Raw genomic sequence first — 14,650 nt, forward strand, 5'->3', positions numbered from 1 at the left:
GAGATAACACATAGAGGTATTGGCGTATGCCACACTCCTGGACAGAAAATTCCTCCTTACCATTTTTCCAACCCCTCTAGGAGTACTGAATTTTTATCCTCTCAAGTGCACACCACTGGGCACTGCCTACCATCGGATAGGGGTGTCAATTGGTCTAATTCTAGGCTATCGGTCCGGATCTTTAGCGGTTTCGGCTCTAAGGTATTAAGACCATAACCGGATCAATAAGCTTACCGGATCCAAATCTGAGACCCAAGACCGTAAACTAATGGGTGGTTCGATTTTCATGCAAAGAGATGCATGTGGAGGGGTTTTTCTTCTCTCTCTTCCAATCCACTCCGCGTCTGTATAGTGGGAAGTGGACCTGCTGGTTTCTATACTGCTGAAAAAGTAGGATTCTAGTCTTGTTTTATTCATTTTTTCTTTTTCTTTTTTTTTTCCGATTCTTGCTTGTTAATTCTAAGTCATTTTACTGGTCTGTGCTATTGTATTACCAGATGTTGAAGGGGCATCAAGGGGCAGAGGTTGATATTATTGATCGATTACCAACGCCTTTCGGATTAGTTCGCTCCGGAGTAGCACCTGACCATCCCGAAACAAAGGTGAGGAATTCCACTTGGAAAACAATAATAATAATTGTACAAGTTAGAAATGCCCTTTTCACTCTAGGTAAAACCGAATGTAGTGGTTTGATGTTACAATGGCTTTGCACCTTACAGTTTTTTTTTTTTTTTTTGATAAGTGCACCTTACAGTTTACAATTGAGTGTGCAATCCTCTTAATTGAACTTTAGTTTTACCAGAAAACTTGCAACAGATTGTCGTCAATCAGTTTTCTCGGGTTGCATTGAACGAGCGGTGCTCATTCTTTGGAAATGTTTCACTTGGTAGTTCTGTCTCACTTTCCGAGCTCCGTGAGATGTATCATGTGGTAAGGTACCAATCCTAGATGTGTCATTTGGGAAATTATCATTATCTTATCAGAAACATGGCATTTTTTGCCTTGCTGACATTGGATGTGCATGAGCAGGTGGTGCTTGCCTATGGTGCTGAAAGTGACAGAGTTCTTGGTGTTCCAGGAGAAGTAAGTTCCTTTTTTTACAATATTCGTTCTTTTATCATATTATGCGTAATCTGCTCTGGCCTCATCTGCTGCATATTTTTATTTCTAACGGCTCACTAAAAGGGGCCAGGTGCAGAATTAATGGGTTGCAATTTTTTAAGCGGTGAGTTGGATGTTGCTACTCTAGTTTTGTCTTCTGTTGTTTATCCTTTTACTTTGTATTTTATTTTATAGGATCTATCTAGAATATACTCGGCTAGAGAATTTGTTTGGTGGTACAATGGGCACCCTGACTATAGCAATCTGGCCCCTGATTTGAAGAGTACTGATACAGCAATCATCCTTGGTCAGGTATCTTTTTTCTCTACATTGGAATGATGCAAACTCGCAAAGTCACAACTATTTTCACTTAATCTCATGACATCAGAATGTAGCATAAATGAAATTATTTGAACTAGAAAATAATAGTTAAAGACATAGTTGTATTATTTCGAGGATCTGGCTTTCAAACAGTAGAAGAGCTTGTGAGCAAAGGGAGATTATGTTTTAATGATTCAGAAAGAATGGTAAATTACTTTGGCACTGCTGAAAAAATTCATATTTCATATGACTATGATTTCAAGCACCACACAATAGGAATTAAGTTTTCTCTAATGGAAGTAGTCTAAGAACCTTTGCAGCATGGGTATTGTTTCATTTTTGGCCAGTTTGACTACTAAAGCAATTTCCACCATTTTATGAGGTACATGTTTTGAATTATTCCATCTCAAATTGCAAAGGTGGGTGTCAAACATACAGAACTTTTCTTTGATTAAGCTTGGACATTACTTGAAGATTTAAGTATTTCTTTGCCTACTAGCAGGGAACTTCTTCTTATCATAGTGGTACAAATAAGCAATGGTGTGTTAGATAATGCGGTGGTGTTTTCTATATAAATGTCAGGAGATTCATATCATGTTGCTCTATTCACTTTCTGTTATGGCTGCACCCCCCTCCAAAAAAAAAGGGGGAAGAAGAGAAGGGGAAAAAAGGTCTGATAGGCAACCTATATGGTTATGTATTATATTTTATCTCCCTGACTTTTGCTTTTCCACAACACATAACATCATCCGGACTTATATTTTGTATACTTAACTCAGCCAGTGGTTTGATTTCTGGTTTATGAAGCATTGTTATTCTAGATATTGTTACAAATCATTTCCCCCAACTCACTTGTGTCCTCCAAAGATCTGCTATTGATAAAATGTTGAAGTTTGGAAACAAGTGCTAAGCCAGTTTTGGAAGGACTATGCATTTACAGATGAGTTTATTCACTTTCAGGGTAATGTAGCTCTTGATGCTACCCGTATCCTTTTGCGACCTACATCAGAACTGGCGACAACTGATATTGCCAACCATGCTTTAGCCTCTTTGGAGGAGAGCTCTATTAGGTTTGTTATCCTAAAATTTAGTAGCAGCAAGGAAGTCAGAGCATAGGATCTGTTTTAATCTTCAATCTTTCCTATTTAATGGTGTGATCACAGGAAAGTGTACTTGGTTGGAAGACGTGGACCAGTACAGGCAGCTTGTACTGCAAAAGAACTACGTGAAATTCTTGGTGAGTCCCTACTTCCTATAATCAGGTGATGCCACTTGATTATTCTTTGTACCATCTTTCTCATGGAAGGCATTTCTTGGTGTGGGCCTGGGAATTTAGTTTGAGAGTCTATGTAATAGATAATGACATGGTTGTTAAGGTTTTGCCAAGGCGTCCACATGCCCTTTGTTGGAGGGATGCTTTGGTCACTTAGGCACCACCTAGGTGCCTTGTTTTTCCCCCATCCTCCAACGCCTAGGGTTGCCTAGATGTCGTGACAACTGTTGATAATGGTTCTGAAATAAATTTTAAAAAAAATTAATACACTGATGCAATTTTGATTGAGAAAGTAGTTCCCCATTCAGTTGTATTTCCAACCTTTGAGATTTGAACCTCATTTGAGAAAGTTGTTATTAGTTAGTTTAAGGCAAGAATCTCTGCCTTGTTACGTGGCCTCTGCAGCAGCGTGAGGGCCAATGAGAGCGCATGCAGGGGCATCTTCATGGATGGGATTTTTTATTTCACCGGGGGGGGGGGGGTGAGGGCAGTAATTTTGTGGATTCTTGTGTTTGGGTGCAAGCTCCACTCAACCAGGCAGCATTTTTTTTCCCTATTTGCAAAGATGAAGTACCTTATTTTGATGGTTTTACTATTACATGCTTAAGATGCTTATAATCTTACTATTTTTTCAAATGATGCAGTTGTGGCCCATAATTTATGTCGATGTTTATGGTCTCGTTGTTGTATGCCTTGTCTGACATCATGATCCTATGTCAGTTTTGAACCTCAAGACTGATGTTATCATGAGTCATTCGATTAGAATTTGTGTTACTTACAAAGTTTCTTGCTTCATGTCAGGTATTCGAGATTTGTATATTCACATTCAAGAAGCCGATCTACTTAAATCGCCAGTTGATGAGGTATATCTTCACTGTTTGTATATACAATTAATGTGTCTTCTCTCAAAATTATTTGTTTGATTGTGCAATCCTCCTCTTTGCTGATGTCATTCCTGATTTTGAAGGAAGAAATGAAGAATAATCGAATCCAGAGGCGGGTCTATGAATTACTCTCTAAAGCAGCTGCCACTCAACCTTCCCATCCTCATCCGTGTCAGCGGGAACTCCATTTTATTTTCTTTAGGAGACCAGACAGGTTTTTACATTCAGATAACAGTAATGGAAAAGTTACTGGTGTGCGCTTTGAGAAGACAATTCTACAAGGTTTGTTGTGTCAATGGATGTTGCTATTGTAAATAGGTTTTCAAATGGATCGCTAGCTTCTGAGTTTTGATTAGTTAATTTTAAGGTGCTTATGGTGCCATTGCCCCCCCCCCCCCCAAACAAAACCCCTACCCAGAGTTTGTCATTGCTGTAGAACTTCATAAATTAGGTACTGAGTAGATTTCAGTTTAATTGTAGAAAATGGTAGCACTGGAAAACAGTCTGCAGTGGGCACTGGACAGTTTGAAGACATAGAATGCGGGTAATTCCACCTCAAGCCATGGATGTTCACTCATTGTCTATTCAAGATCCAGTTGATTGATCCTCCTAACCTTTGTACAACATGGTGTGTGGCATGCTTTCTATATGCAGGTTGGTGTTGAAAAGTATCGGTTACAAATCAGTGCCAGTTGATGGGTTGCCTTTTGATCATCACAGAGGTAAATTGGAAGCCTCATTGATCATTGCTATTCCATTTTTTGATAATTTTTTTGTAAATCTTGGGCTCAGTTTTTTCCCCCTTTAAAGCCTACAAAAATGGTAGGCAAAAGCAATCTTCCATGACTTATCAAAAGCTTACCCGTCCATGGATTCAGCTGCAAAAAACCCTTTTGACAATAGTCTGCCAGAAAATAACAAGAAATCTCCATCCAGTCTATTCTTCAAAGTACTTCTATGTAACTAATATCTCCTGACCTTCGCTTTCATTTAGGTATTGTTCCAAATCAGAGTGGCCGAGTTCTAAGCAATAATTCAGCAGACCTTAGATTTGAGCAGGGTTTATACGTGGTTGGTTGGTTGAAAAGAGGGCCTACTGGGATCGTTGCCACAAACCTCTACTGTGCTGAAGAAACTGTAAGCATGTTATTTTACAATATTACATGTTTCAACCAAAATACAGTCATGAATCTAACTGGTATGGCTGATGCACCTGGTGTGGCAGGTTGCTAGCATCCTTGAAGACCTAGAAAAGGGAGTATTGACACCTTCAAGCTCGCCGAAATCTGGCAGAGAAGGACTAGCCCAGTTATTGGACAGTCGAAATGTCAAGTTTGTGCCTCTCAGTGGTTGGGAGAAGATCGACTTGAACGAGAAAACCATTGGAAGTTTGAGAAACAAACCAAGAGAAAAAATTACTTCTTGGGAGGAGTTGCTGAAAGTTGCCAACGCGTAAACTAAAACCACTGATGAAAAGAATGAGTTTCTATGATTGCCAATTTTATGCATCATTGAGTTTTTCAACACAAAAGAGGAATACAACAGTGTGTTGACAATTTCCACTATGCTTATGCTTTTTTCTTTTTCTTTTCCCAGTTTCCTGAAATGTGTTCAATTTTTGGGAGCCTTGCCATCGTGCCTGTGAATGGCCATCACTGGCTCGTTACATTGAGAACATCGAAATGATGGAGCAGCGGCACATCGTGTTTGAAGACAGTAATAACAATACCTGTAAAAGAAACAATGAATAAACCTTTAGTCTTTTACTTTCTTTCCCCAATTGTCAGTAACATAGAAGTTGCAGAATTTTTCTCAACCAATGTAATAACAAGAAATTTCAATAAAGAGATCTAAGATATCATTTCCAATATGAAGCTGTCCAGACTGCATTAGAAATGCACTGGGTCAAAGTCAGTTTTTGAAACGTGCAGGAGTTTCATCATATTATTGCTCTGTTTGACTGTGAGGTGTTATGGGCTTGTCTTTCCATCAGGCCTCTGCAACAATCCAGCGGCTATACATAGGTTCTTCAAAGAGTCTTTAGATGCACTTAAATTTGATCAAGAGAACATATAATACAGACAAAAATTATAAAGATAATTGAACCACTTGTGTGATTTAATGAAATGAAGAGGAGGTGCCACAAGTAGTTGATTGGTTTCTAGAGGCCTTAATTGATTAAGTTCTAGATATCTGAAAAAGAACTACAATCGCAGTGACAGGTTTAGAAATGAAATTTTAAAAGAAATTTGATTCAACACTAATGGTCTGAACTGATAAATAGACAGTAGTATGAGCAAGTACAGAAAAACTGAGTCTAGTGAAATGAGGGTCGAAACAAGATTCTAAGATAAGTTTAAGGAAGAGATTTTGACATCGCAGGGTATTTCAGAACAGAATCGAAAGCTTAATGTGAAATCAAATTTGACGTCCAATGATTAAAAACAGAGTTTCAAGGAATTCAAGAAACTTTGAAGAAGAACTGGGTTTCATGCACAGATCAGAACCGGATCATTGATGGAGTTATAATCAAGAGCAACAGAGTCTAGAAACAGCCTCTCTGCGAAAGCAGGGGTAAGGCTGCATACATTATGAACCTCTTCAGATCCCGCAGTGGTGGGAGCCTCATGAATCTGATATTCCCTAACTAGCAACAGTCATTAACTAGAAGATGCAAGAATTGTTTTGGTACTTGGTCTCGATGGAAAGATTAATAAAGAAAAGATGATTAGTATGGACCAAGCTTGGACCTAGATTGGAATCCCACCGACTTGCCTTAGCATCTCACTAAAGCTATTCTGAATCACATACAACGTAGGGGAAAAAAGCCAACTTTTATTCATCAAATTTGTGGGCCTTATTTGTTGGTTGCATTAATTAATATATGTAAACTCTTCAAATATGACTTCTAACATGAGCAAAAATAGCCTAACCAAATAGTAAACAAAAAAGCAACAACAACATAAAACTCAGCAGTATCCCAACTTAATGGGGTCGACTATATGGATTCAAACAAAACAAGTTAGGGGAAACTGAGGTCTAAACAAAAAAAGGTAATGAAGAGATGGGTGGAGGAAAACTCGATATTACAATATGATCAATTGTAATGTGAGAACTACTTTTACACAAAATTTGAACCCTAGTTGATCTCACATAACAAATATTAGGTCGAACCACATAATGTCTTATGGTTGAATAAACCATTAGACCGATTTCAGGATCTGAATCCTCTCCAATGAGGAGTGCACTCAATGAGTGCCCAATGAACATCCAACAACTGAGCGTGCTGGGTAAGTTCTCAAGTGGCATGTCCTGATGATCAAAATTTGTCACCAGATAGACCTCAAAGGTCTTTTAGCGTATGCGTCGAGTTACAACCTAGATAGGGTTAGTCAAATGGCAAAATAAAATTCTGAAAAAAAAAAACACGAGAGACTACAAGAAAGTGCATAGTCATACATGGATAGTTGGAAAAAAATAAAGATGCATGTCAATAAACGAGAGGATATTTGATTGAATTAAGTCCTGAAAATTAACATATAACTATGATTTTAAGTCTGTTACTTTGATGTGAACATTTATATTTCTATTATTTTTATTAGGTCGAACCACGTAATGTCTTATGGTTGGACAAACCATTAGACCGATTTCATCCACATTTTCCCATCTATAAGCTTCCTTCCCTTAGAAACTTGCTAAAAGTTGCAAAATGCACTTGCAAAGGGTCTGCTCCACTCCAAACAGTTGTCAAGGAATAGAATTTTGAAAATTGTATTACCCCAAACCAAATTGTACTACCTCAAAAACTTTAAAGAATTCAAAATCACAAAATGATGATAGGAAGTTATAATAGACAAAGCCAGGATTCAAAGAATCGGTATCGAATTTGGTCGTGTCGGCCGATTTGTATCAATATAGGGAGAACCTGATACCGATTCCTGACCAGTATGATATTGATCCACGGAAAAAATCAAGGGTAAAAATGTAAATACAATCAACAATTTTCATTTTTATTTAGGAGTAAAACAGTTCGATCCAGCCCGATACGAGCCAGCCGATACGGATACCGATTACCAAAACCCTAGTGTAACGTTAACATTTCTCTTTATTTTTTACTTGAACGTATTATAGGGAAAAAACTATTTACTATAATCTTTAAGTTGGTATCATAAACAATTTTCTTATTTGTTCTGGGAATTTTCTAAAACTATAAACAATAAAAGTAAAACAGGTACACAACCAAACAAGCCTCATCTAAATCAACCTTACCCTAACAATGGGGTAGAAGCATCTATTTCAAGCCCTCAGTTCATCCAATTTGCCTTTTGGGACAGAACTCATAAGTTCCATTTCAACCTCATCAGCAACTCGCTCCTCCCCCAATCTCCTCAACCCTCTGCTCAATATCTTAACCACATACTCATCAGTTGCAGAAGCAGAAGCAGATGCAGATGCAGATACCCACCCACATCTCTTCATCAACCCATAAACCCTAACCACCGATTCTGTCCTCTCCGCAGCAATCAATGCCTTGACGAGCCGAGAAAGCCCTCGTTCTTCACTGGCGCCCAACCCGTCCCTTTCCAGATCCACAGATATCAGACGGTCAATCTCCTCTATCATCCCTGTCCTTGCCAATGCCGTCACCATGTCTGCGTACAGAGAGCAATCGGTCTTGTACCAGAGCTCAGACCTTGCGGCTTCAAAGACCTTAAGGGCGAGATGACACCGATCTTGCCTGAGGAGCTCTTTCAGGGACGCAAGGAGGTCTTGTTTGATGAGTCGGGATAGGGTTTTGGAGACGAATTCGTCGATCTGTGTCTCGTTTACTCTTTCGGCTCGTTTCAGTGCTTGAACGGCTTGAATTGCTTCTATGCTCAGAATTCTGCCGCGATGCAGCGGTCCTCGGTTGTCCCTTGGGCCGCATCGTATTATTGCGACGCAGTTTCTGTGAGGTTTAGGTGTTGGAGATGAATAAGAGGGAGAGAAGCAGGAGTGATTTAAGCGGAGAGATGAAGCCATGACTCTCATATACATTAACGAAGAAAGAGACTCTGACTCATACTTTTATGGAGATAGGGCTTTCAGGTTTATCCATAGATTTGAGATTCAAGTATGGTTTTAAAATCGGGAATCGGATCGTTGAATCGGCCGTGACCGATCCTTATTTCGACCGACAGCCGATTCACACTCAAACCCCTAGAAATTTCCCTGTTTTTGGATATGTGGATCGATTCTAGGGTTCTTGAAGGTCAATTCCAATCGATTTCGTCACTGTCTGATTCCACATTTTATAACCTTCGATTCCACCCAGAACAGAATCGCAAAATCGGTGTCAGATCAGAAGAATCATTAGGATCGGATCAGTATCTGTTGAGGGCGATCATTATTCGTAATACCGGGGTCCATCTTAGGATTGATCAAGGCCGATGCTGATCCGGATCAGTCAAAATCAGTAAAAAATTATCAAAATTTGGATTTTGGTTTATTGGTTCCGTTTCGACTAGTTTTAGTCAAAAAAAAAATATATTAAAAAATTATGAAAATTAAAAGTAAATCGCAAAATCACGGTTGATACCTATCCGATCCGGATCAGTCACAATCAGCAAAAAATGACCAAAATTTGGATTTTGTTTGATCGGTTCCGTATTGACTACTATTAGTAAAAAAATATTAAAAATTATGTAAATTAAAAGAAAATTGCAAAATCACGGCCAATACTATTCTGATCCGAGTGAATCAACTAATCTGGACGAATCCATTCTCAAGATTATGAACCATTTTTGAGTCGTAATGACCAATATCGATTGATCCCATCCCAAGATTCAGGCGATCTAACTGAGTTGATCAATCCAGGGAACGATCCACTAATACCGAGCATGATCGATCGTTATTCAGGATTGGTCTAGGGCAATACCGAATTGATCCGAATAATTTTGACTGATCTGATCTAAGATTTACGAACCATGGGGGCGATCACCCGGATTGGATCAGTATTGGTCAAGGCCGTTCCTGATTTTGGGGTGATCAGGTATCAATGGATTGATACAAATGAAGGGTAAAATGGTAAAAAACCGAATTCTTGAATGGAAGCTAAGGGTAGATCTGTCACATCTTGGCTGATCCTGGACGATTTGGATCCGAGGCGGATCTCTTATCCAATATCGATTCTTAAAACCCTAGTAAGGAATAAGGAAGAGTGACGGCTGAAGTGACAATAACACCCTAGAAAAAAAATCCTCTGCATGCTCTTAATCTTGCGGTGCCTTGCCTTCGGATCTGAGAGCTCGAGACATGGAATATGCATCCAATGGTGCTGAGCTCAAGAAAAAAGGAACAAATACTGGGTCAATCGAATTCGCACCATTGGATGAAGCATCTTCCACATTTCGAACTCTCAGACCCGAACTACAATACACCGCAAGATGAAGGGATTGCAGAGGATTGTAATCCTAATGCCCTACTCATTTCCTAAAGTAACGCAGCAAATTGGGTGCTTGTGAACTCAGTGAATCGGCTCCAGCGGCCGAGTTAGTTGCAACTTGCAACACTGCATCAGAAGCTGGCTCATTAGTAATGATTAACTCCCATTAAACTAAAACAAAATCCCTACAGGCAAATCTTTATTAGAATCTTCTTCATCCATTGAATACTGAGTTGAGAGAGCACCTCAGAACAGCTCTGAACGTACACAGATCCAAAAATTGATCATCCATTGCTCACTATTTCTCTGAGAAGATGATTCAGTATTCTTTAAGCTTTGAGACTGCGAGTTGGAATGAAGGAATGAGAGCCAAAGTAGTATTAACAGCCAAACTCATTGACCTGTAAATTAACAATGAAAAACCCAATTCAAAATTATCCCTCAAGATCACAAATGAAGAAGAAGCCAAACAGAGTACATCGTATGCATCGATCAGAAGGATTGAGAAGAGTGTAACAGAGATGGAAAGTAAGAGACAAATAAAGATGAAGAAGATAGTAACCAGAAGGACACAAAAGATTAAGCTTCCATGAATAAAGGCTAGAAGAAGAAGATCCAAATGGGGTAACATGGAAACACAATAATAAAGAGCAAGGATTAATCAAAGAGACAATGAAAACCTGATTTGGATTTAATTGACAAAGAATGAAGTATCCCATATTTATTTCCTTTCAAGTCTAACAGAATCTTTCATTAGTTTTCTCTTTAAACAAGCAAAGAGAAGGATATGTCCTTGGAATGGCGTGAGGAAGGAAAAGTTACAAAAGAGAAAACAATGAAGATGAAAGAACTGACTTGGCCCCCATTAGATTCAGATTAAGGCCAATGGCTGATGACCAAAACCAAAATGAAAATGAAAAAATCAAAACCGTCGACAGCAGGATTCGAACCTGCGCAGGCAAAGCCCAACAGATTTCGAGTCTGTCTCCTTAACCACTCGGACATATCGACTATGCATGTAATAGGAGGTGACAAATTAAAAAAATAAAAAATAAAACTAAAATATCAGCAGTAAATATTCATAAGGGCTTCATTGTTGATCATAGAATGGATTAAAGTAATGGGGGTCACACTTTTTAACAAATTAGAGGGGCGGGCTCGGGTTGACCGGGTTTTTTTAACACCTCTAAGGGGTAGCTTCTAAATTGTGTTGGATTGGTATGACAATTCAAGAAGGGGTGGATTGAGTGATACAGATAAAATGATGGGAAAAAGAACGTTAATCAGTCTCATGGTTTCTATGTCTAAACATAAGACCATACAAAATTACCACTCAACCCTTAATGAACTAAAAAATCTCATTTAGGTAAATGCTCGTGCACACTTTATCATTAATCCTCACACTGGTGCAAGCGCTACATGACCAGCCAGTGTTCTTTTGCCCTACAATGATTAATTAAAAACTTTATCCACTTGATTTGAGGTTGCAAAAGAAAAATGCAAACAAAAGCAATCACACAAATACATTATAAAAAAAATCAACACAAAGAAGACACCCGATATATAGTGGTCCGGTCCTTTTGACCTACATCCACTCTCAAGGGCTCCTCGCCTCCTCACTCTTGGAATTCCACTAAATGATTAGTCTTGAAATAGTGCAAATCAAACATTTACAACATTGTTCCAAGACTCACAACAGACCCAATATTTCTTTATCGGGCTCACTACCAAACCCTAATGTTTTCAAGGCTCTCACAACTAATCTTGTAATTTTGCCGGGCTCACTAAAAATCAATCCTAATGGTGGATAAAATCCCCAATAATCATTGAAATAATTACACTTTGTGGAGATCACTATCTTCCAACACCAACTCTCTCTTTAAGTCTTTGAGTGTTTCCAGTCAAGTTACAAAGTCTCTCAAGGTAAGATATACAAATGAAAGCAAAACGTCTGATAGTTAGAATATGCAAATGAAAGTACAACTAAAATGATTCTCAAAGCCTTTTAAAACCCAAGAGTAGATGTACTAATAAAACTCAAAGGGTCTCTGTGGAACTTCCTTAAATCTCTCTTAAATAGAGATGGAATGGAAAAAAAATGTTTCCAAAAAAAATCTCTTATGCCTCTATTTTGTATAAAGTTGTTTCGATTACCTCACTGATCGGTCGACCACCTTAGACCATCCATTATAGAATATGACTGTTGGATTTGTTGTTATAGAGGATGGACAGTAGAAAGACAATGGTCGGTGGACCATAATACCGCCCGGACTTCGTTTGCACTTTGTCTACACTTTGTCCACCTTCGCAACCTATTTTAAGCCTTCTCAGGAAACTTAGCCCGACCGGCTTCAAGCCAGTTGCCCTATTTTGGGTCAGAGGCCTTAAAACTTGGCCAATTTGACCTCAACATTGTTTTCGTCATCATGCCTAGTCTCTTATATACCAATTTAAGACCAAATCGTTTCCCTATTGTCATAAGCAAAGTCTCCCACGTGAGGTTAAAGCAATAAGTCATGTTTGGGGACTTATTTGACCAAGTCCTATGGGTCTACAACAAATTAATTACAATGATACAAATAATAAACTAATCCCTATGTCTTTAATACGGCTAGGTAGAAATCTTTTTGATGATTTTCTTTGTCATTGAAGCTTTGAGGCATATTCCACTTTGGTCTTACTTAGGTAAAGTTGTCTTCAATTTGACTTCTCAACACTTCATGCAGCTTCTATTCCAAGTATGAACTTGGTCTTGATGCTAACTTGGCAACTACTTTCCACTTCTTTGATGCTAGCCTTTTATATTTTTTTTGTTAAAGAATAAATTTATTCAAAAAAACGAGATACACTCCTGAGATTTGACTGGAAATGCTCAAATAAAAAAGAATCGAGAATAGGCCATGGTGTCTTTCTGGCTACGGACAAAACCCTCCTTACAAGAACATTTGCTACAGCATTAGCAGTTCTTGAAATAAACTGAAAAATACAGGACTCAAAGCAACTAATCAGGTATCTAATGTCAAATACAATAAAATAAAGAATGAATCTAAGATTGAAGGACTCAGACCGGAGACACGATATCAACTCTTGATTATCACTCTCCACAATCAAATTGTCAACGCTTTTCAAAATAGCCTCCAAAAGACCTTGCCCCACAAATACAAATTAGTAACTACCAGAACCATATCTAAAAAATGCAATGTCTCAACATGTTGGTCACATTTCAAATAAATAGCTCATATCAACTTAAAGTCTCAATCAAACTCGTTTTTTTAAAAGGGGGGGGGGGGGGAGGGTGGAAAGCTTGAGGGCTGACTAAGCTATTAAAGGGATCATAGCTAAGAGCAATGGTAAAAGGTTTGGATGGTTACGGCAAATGCCCAGGTTCAAGTCTTGAGGAAAACCATTTTGTGTAAAAATATCATAGGTTAGGATCAACTCCAAACTCACCCCTTTAGAATCCGCATATTGGGAGTATCAAACTGAACTATCACAAGAGTAGTCACAAGCGAAATGGGTAGTACCTCTTGTGAATTTGTCTTTGGTTTAAGAGAAGTTGTTAAACCTTGCCCCCAAGCCCTTCATGAGCTCACTCAAAATCTCATAAATAAATATGGGAAAAAGAACCTATATTACATCAAATGGCCATATCTAGTCTTTGAATGACACCTTTATAGGTGTATTTAGAACCTCCTTTTTTTTTTTTTTTGGCAAAAATGTATTTACAACTGGACACCTTATTTTAATTGCCCGTTTTCTTATTCTCAGGTGGTCTTTAAGATAGATGTATAAAATGGTTTCCAAAATAGGTTGAAAGTGACATCATATGCAATTTGTTTTAATACGCATATAAAATGACACTATTACCCTCACTAGAGAAAAATTATCTCACTCCAAAACAAAAAAGTAAGGTTACAAATTATTTGACACCTTAATTGAGGAGTGTCAATACATAAAAATTGGGCACTCCCACCCCCTATGGAAATGACTCCTTGCCCTCCCCTTCCAATCCACTCCATTGGGCATACCTGCTAGCTCCAAGAAAGCTTGTGGTGTGCCCAACCCTCATGAGAACGCATCAATGATATGCAATAAAGCAATATCATACATGGGAAGGCAAAATAGTCATTTTATTTTTGGAGAGAGATGGACACAAAAATGCTAGTGTACATATGTATATATGGAAAAATGTTTTCTGTGGGGGAGGAATGAATGCCCTACCCCCCCCCCCCCATGAAAGGCAGAAATCCTGCTCCCACAAATACCACAGCCCATGCTCTCATTGGTTGTCACGCGCATGTGACCCCTACGCTCCCCCACATTCCCGAACAGAGTTCTTTTTCCCATATATATATATTACCTACTCTCATGGTAAGAATTCAGAAAATTTTGGATTTCCTGATCCGTTAAGTTTTAGAATTTCACCATTAACCAACTTTCCAAATTAAAGAAACTATTTGTTTCATCAAAAATTAAAGAACCAATTTCCAAAAAACGAATGAGGTACAGAACTAAAGTAGAAAACCAGCTAATGTCTTCAACAGAGGACTTCCAAAGACGACCAATGACAAAAGTGCTCAGGACCAAACCTTTAAAAGAATGGCCTTCGGCCTCCACCCTTGCTCAAGTGGAGTTTAAGAAGAAATA

General features: G+C 38.5%; 2 protein-coding genes and 1 non-coding gene across 5 annotated transcripts; 1 reads left to right on the forward strand and 2 right to left on the reverse strand.

Annotated features, from left to right (window-relative positions):
• Positions 1 to 284: 284 nt before the first annotated feature.
• LOC122670322 (NADPH:adrenodoxin oxidoreductase, mitochondrial) lies at positions 285 to 5,142 on the forward strand. 3 transcript variants are annotated; one of them, XM_043867155.1, is made up of 13 exons: positions 285 to 390; positions 498 to 602; positions 817 to 930; positions 1,030 to 1,083; positions 1,297 to 1,413; positions 2,383 to 2,492; positions 2,586 to 2,659; positions 3,497 to 3,558; positions 3,663 to 3,861; positions 4,060 to 4,123; positions 4,234 to 4,301; positions 4,574 to 4,716; positions 4,805 to 5,142. In XM_043867155.1, exons 1-13 carry the CDS (start codon positions 301 to 303, stop codon positions 5,033 to 5,035), a joined length of 1,431 nt encoding a protein of 476 aa, XP_043723090.1. In that variant the 5' UTR covers positions 285 to 300; the 3' UTR covers positions 5,036 to 5,142. The 3 variants fall into 3 exon arrangements, with proteins under 3 accessions (XP_043723090.1, XP_043723091.1, XP_043723092.1); XM_043867156.1 differs by having other exon boundaries at positions 373 to 390; positions 803 to 930; XM_043867157.1 differs by lacking the exon at positions 285 to 390 and having other exon boundaries at positions 529 to 602; positions 794 to 930.
• Positions 5,143 to 7,757: 2,615 nt separating this feature from the next.
• LOC122670558 (protein THYLAKOID ASSEMBLY 8, chloroplastic) lies at positions 7,758 to 8,659 on the reverse strand. Its single transcript, XM_043867491.1, has one exon. It carries the CDS (start codon positions 8,614 to 8,616, stop codon positions 7,876 to 7,878), a length of 741 nt encoding a protein of 246 aa, XP_043723426.1. The 5' UTR covers positions 8,617 to 8,659; the 3' UTR covers positions 7,758 to 7,875.
• A 2,273-nt stretch (positions 8,660 to 10,932) lies between these two features.
• On the reverse strand, positions 10,933 to 11,014 carry TRNAS-CGA. The gene has a single exon. It is a non-coding gene; the product is annotated as a tRNA-Ser (tRNA).
• Between the last annotated feature and the right edge of the window lie 3,636 nt (positions 11,015 to 14,650).

This window comes from Telopea speciosissima, chromosome 8, assembly GCF_018873765.1.
Source record: "Telopea speciosissima isolate NSW1024214 ecotype Mountain lineage chromosome 8, Tspe_v1, whole genome shotgun sequence".
Taxonomy (NCBI): Eukaryota; Viridiplantae; Streptophyta; class Magnoliopsida; order Proteales; family Proteaceae; genus Telopea; species Telopea speciosissima.